The sequence below is a fragment of the Arachis ipaensis genome, chromosome B09, assembly GCF_000816755.2.
Source record: "Arachis ipaensis cultivar K30076 chromosome B09, Araip1.1, whole genome shotgun sequence".
Taxonomy (NCBI): domain Eukaryota; kingdom Viridiplantae; phylum Streptophyta; class Magnoliopsida; order Fabales; family Fabaceae; genus Arachis; species Arachis ipaensis.
The window spans coordinates 141,661,707-141,666,614 of record NC_029793.2 but is presented as its reverse complement, the minus strand read 5'-3'; the positions used below and the strand labels follow the sequence as shown (position 1 = coordinate 141,666,614).

The 4,908-nt window shown below is 35.6% G+C and overlaps 1 protein-coding gene across 4 annotated transcripts in view; it reads left to right on the top strand.

Annotated features, from left to right (window-relative positions):
* LOC107617134 (myosin-1) overlaps window positions 1–3,490 on the top strand; it is a 9,702-nt gene extending 6,212 nt beyond the window's left edge. For 3 of the 4 annotated variants that reach the window (XM_021110943.1, XM_021110941.1, XM_021110942.1), the window contains exons 16-24: window positions 41–118; window positions 425–583; window positions 924–1,130; window positions 1,286–1,491; window positions 1,583–1,769; window positions 1,869–1,998; window positions 2,087–2,233; window positions 2,435–2,502; window positions 2,614–3,490. In XM_021110943.1, the coding sequence (XP_020966602.1) occupies window positions 41–118; window positions 425–583; window positions 924–1,130; window positions 1,286–1,491; window positions 1,583–1,769; window positions 1,869–1,998; window positions 2,087–2,233; window positions 2,435–2,502; window positions 2,614–3,273 (1,842 nt within the window). In that variant the 3' untranslated portion in view covers window positions 3,274–3,490. The remainder of the gene's footprint in view (window positions 1–40; window positions 119–424; window positions 584–923; window positions 1,131–1,285; window positions 1,492–1,582; window positions 1,770–1,868; window positions 1,999–2,086; window positions 2,234–2,434; window positions 2,503–2,613) is intronic. The other variant, XM_016318920.2, reaches the window with a different exon arrangement.

Here is a 4,908-nt window from a genome sequence, read left to right as displayed (position 1 = left end):
CTTGTAGTTGAAATAAAAATTGTTTGCAACCTTGTTTCAGGAATATATACAAGATGGGATTGATTGGGCTAAAGTTGAATTTGAAGATAACCAAGATTGCCTTAATCTTTTTGAAAAGGTACATATCTTCCTTGCCCATTTTTTCTCTGTAATATTCTGTAGTGTTTGATATTCATATTATGGAGGATAAGATTGAACCATGCTAAATCCTAATAAAAGTGAGCAAATCTATTGGACAAAGCAGGGCAAATTGTGTTCCTTAATAATAACGATTAAGAAAGTAATCTGTATTGTTTTGACAGCAATAGTCTGCCTGTCTGTGTGTGTGTGTGTTCTGGATGAAATTTGGTGTTGCTAATATATTTCTATTCTTTGTTGTGGAAATTTGCCATATCTGATTAGAAAACTCCTTGTTTGTGTATAGAAACCATTGGGCTTACTATCCCTGTTGGATGAAGAGTCCACATTCCCAAATGGCACAGATTTAACATTTGCCAACAAGCTTAAGCAACATTTGAATTCTAATTCTTGTTTCAAAGGAGAACGAGACAAGGCCTTTACCGTATGTCATTATGCAGGGGAGGTATTAATCTGTTCATATTCGTTTAATTTTACATTAGTTCTATTTTATATCAAGTGCTTGTGTATTTCCTTAATCCGAATATGTTAATGAGATTTTGAATGGAACTTGCGACTGCATGCAATTTGATATTCTACTGCGATTTTTTATTATGATGCTATTTGATGGATTATACATTTATGCTAGTAGTAATTAATCATAAATTTTTATTGAACCTTTCATATTTAATAAATTTTAAACTCTGACGTATTATACTTTTTCTTATAAGCAGAGAGGTTTGCTTATTGGTTAAAGTTTCACATCCTACCTGACTATTTGATAATGTCACCTGTTTTTTCCTCAGGTAATTTATGATACAACTGGATTCCTGGAGAAGAACAGAGACTTGTTGCACTTGGATTCCATCCAACTTCTCTCCTCAAGTACATGTCATCTTCCTCAGAAATTTGCGACCCAAATGCTTACTCAGACTGAGAAGCCTGCAGTTGGTCCCTTACACAAGTCAGGTGGAGCAGATTCCCAAAAGCTAAGTGTTGCCACAAAATTCAAGGTACAGAACTTAATTATGTTCTCCTAAACAAAACTTATGATGGCATGATGAAATTCAAACTATGCATTAGCACCTTAAATTTTCAGTTTCTATTTTTAGGTTAAGATATTTATCTTGCTTCAATCAAACTTCAAAATCTTTCTGTTGGCATCCAGGGACAACTATTCCAACTGATGCAACGTTTAGAGAGCACTACACCACATTTTATCCGCTGCATTAAACCTAATAACCTCCAATCACCTGGATTATACGAGCAAGGCCTCGTACTGCAGCAGCTGAGATGTTGTGGGGTCCTGGAAGTAGTTCGAATATCTAGATCAGGCTTTCCCACTAGAATGTCCCACCAAAAGTTTGCCAGAAGGTATATAGAGAAAGACATCTTTTAATTAACATCTGCCCCCTTCCCAAATCTCACCCCACACCCCCTTATCCATAGATGATTTTTGCATCAGATATGGTTTTCTTCTAACCCGTATCTTGTTGACTTGGGAATGGTGTATCAGATATGGTTTTCTTCTCCTTGAAAATGTTGCATCTCAAGATCCACTTAGCGTTTCTGTTGCAATTCTTCATCAGTTTAACATTTTGCCAGAAATGTATCAAGTTGGTTACACAAAACTATTTTTCAGAACAGGACAGGTAAAGAGATGTCTACATTCTACATGAGTTTTTAAACTTCATTTAATCCTCATCTTTGAACTGGTTACTAATACTATGCTTCTTTGACCACTATTGCAGGTTGGAGTGCTTGAAGATACTAGAAATCGTACGCTCCATGGAATTTTGCGTGTGCAAAGTTGCTTCAGGGGTTACCAAGCTCGTTTGTACCGCAAAAATCTTTGGAGATCAATCACTACTCTTCAATCATGTATTTCCTTTTTCCCCTTCTAATATTTTCAGCATTTCATATTCCTTGAGGCTTATAACAGATGGAGACATTGTTACTGTTCATGCAGTTATTAGGGGAGAGAAAAGCAGAAAGGAATATGCAGCTTCAGTGCACAGACATAGAGCTGCTGTGGTTATACAAAAGAAGACGAAAACAATATTGGCGAGAAACAGATTGAAGACTACCATTGATGCTGCAGTTGTCATACAATCATGTAAGTACACGTATGTTGCTAGGATGTTGAAAGTGGTGCTTGTAAAATCTCACCACCACCAAAGATTTTCAAAACTCATGAAATCAAATATTTAAGTGTGCAAAGCAGCAATGGACATGAGTTACATAGTTAGCAGACATTTTGTACGAGTTTGCTTATTAAAAAATTCTGTACGAGTTTTAATTTTGCTATATTTTGCAGTTATCCGTGGTTGGTTAGTCAGAAGATGCTCAGGGGATCTAAGTTTACTGAAATCTGGAGGCACAAAGGTATTTTCTCTTCTAATTTTAGGAACATTTCAAAATGATGCTATCATGGAATTTTATTGTGAAATCTTACTTTGTGAATTATGATGCTTACAATGATGAATTACAAAACAGACTAATGAGTCAGATGAGGTTCTGGTGAAGTCATCTTTCCTAGCTGAATTACAACGCCGGGTACTTAAAGCTGAAGCTGCCCTCAGAGAGAAAGAAGAGGAAAATGACATCCTACAACAACGTCTTCAACAGTATGATAACAGATGGTCTGAATATGAATTGAAGATGAAATCCATGGAAGAAGTGTGGCAGAAACAAATGAGATCCCTACAATCTAGCCTATCCATTGCAAAGAAGAGTCTTGCTATGGATGATTCTGAAAGGAATTCAGATGCATCTGTTAATGCAAGTGATGACAGGGATTATAGCTGGGATATGGGAGGTAATCATAGGCGCCAAGAAAGCAATGGAACAAGATCAATGAGTGCTGGTTTAAGTGTTATAAGCCGGTTGGCTGAAGAATTCGAGCAGAGGAGTCAAGTTTTTGGTGATGATGCAAAGTTCTTGGTTGAAGTAAAATCTGGCCAAGTTGAAGCCAGTTTGAACCCAGACAAAGAACTTAGGAGATTAAAGCAGATGTTTGAAGCTTGGAAGAAGGATTATGGAGCAAGACTGAGGGAAACAAAGGTCATTTTGAATAAGCTTGGAAGTGAAGATGGGTCAATTGAGAAAGCCAAGAAGAAATGGTGGGGAAGAAGGAATAGCACAAGGATGAATTGATTTATTTTTCTTCTAAATATATATAATATAATCTGAAAGTGAGGAAAATACAATAGGAAATATAAAATAGGTGTAATTGGGTTGGCTGTTGCTACTTGCTAGCCACCTTTTTTATTTATCAAAAATTTCGGCATACATACAAGCTTGTGAGTTGTGATTTGTGTATATCATTCCCTCCTTTTTGGTATGTCAATTGCATCTATATCAGAATTTCTTTTGTTGTGGCTTAAATATTGATGGTAATGCTAGAAGGTGAGAAGGGGGTTGAATTAAGTTGATTTTAGAAAATAAGTTCTTTTAGCAGTTTTTTTGCAGAAGCAGATTATGTAGGAGATTTTTTTTTTGTTTCTAAAACTAGAACAGAGTAAGGAACAAGAGAATGAGGTAAGCATGTATCCTGCTTCGATTTTTTTGTGCCATGAAACTTACATCTTGTTTTCATTACAATCATGGTGGAATTTTCACTATGATCAAACTGATTATATATACCAATACCAATGAATTATAACCTAATTTATCTAGTATCAAACTCTAAGCTTCTATCTAAGCCTAGCTACAACCAAGTGTTGTCTCAACTTGGCAAAGGAAAACCCACTAATTCAATCAGTCACCAAGTATTATCCCAACTTGGTAAGGAGAACTAATCCTATTTCATCAAATAACAAATACATAGAAATTTTCTTTGCCTTTTTCAATGCATTTCTCTTGTCTCTTTTTCTCTCATGGTTTTTCCAATTTTCTCCTCACCATAATGTGCCTCTTTCTCAATTACAGAAAGATGAAGATTAGATAGCCATAACACTGAAATTTCAAATGAAGCACAAAATTGAAAGAAAATGTTTCAGCTCAAGAGTATGAGATGATGCTCAAGTGTCACTTTATTTTCCTTGTCTTCAAAGGTTGATGTGAGGCCAGCTTTATTTGGTGAGCTCTCCCTTCAATTTGCTTCATTGCCTCTTCATTTCCTTGCTCATTCTTTCCGTTGTTGCTGTCTTTCTTGGCATGCAATGCCTTTTCATTTTACTCCACTACCTACCTCTGCTGTTCTTGCATGTTTTTGCTTTACCAACTTTTGAATTTTGATCCTCTTCTGTCCTTGTTGTCTCTCATTCTCTATAATGATGCCAAATGTCTCACTTCTTTTCTTTCTCTTAGCAAATGCAGAACTTTCTTTCTTTATGTGTTTAGTTCTAATTTGTCTTTATAAGCATTAGACAAGCCTTAATTTTGTGTATTGGAAGTTTGCTGAAACAACATGAATTGGGCTGCGAGATGAAGTATTCGGCCTGCACCACTCACAAATCCATTAGCACTAATTTAAGCTTTTTAACTCAATAAATATTTGTCATCATATACAGCTCATTCGTCTGCTTAAGCAAGTGTTGAGGGTTCAAATTCTGTCTTATGCATGTAGCAATCCATTGGTCAACGGCAAACCTTTAAATAAAGCTCAAATATACAACAGATTAGTTCTTGATCTGTCGAATTGGGGGATACCATAAGCAACAATAAATAAAATTACTCTTGTTAGTTGTTGATAAACTAGAACTAATTTATTTCTAGCTAAGTTGGTCTAATATGAATGAAGTGTTCCAAAATTATCTTTTTAATGAAAAGAGGACTCTAATCATTTGA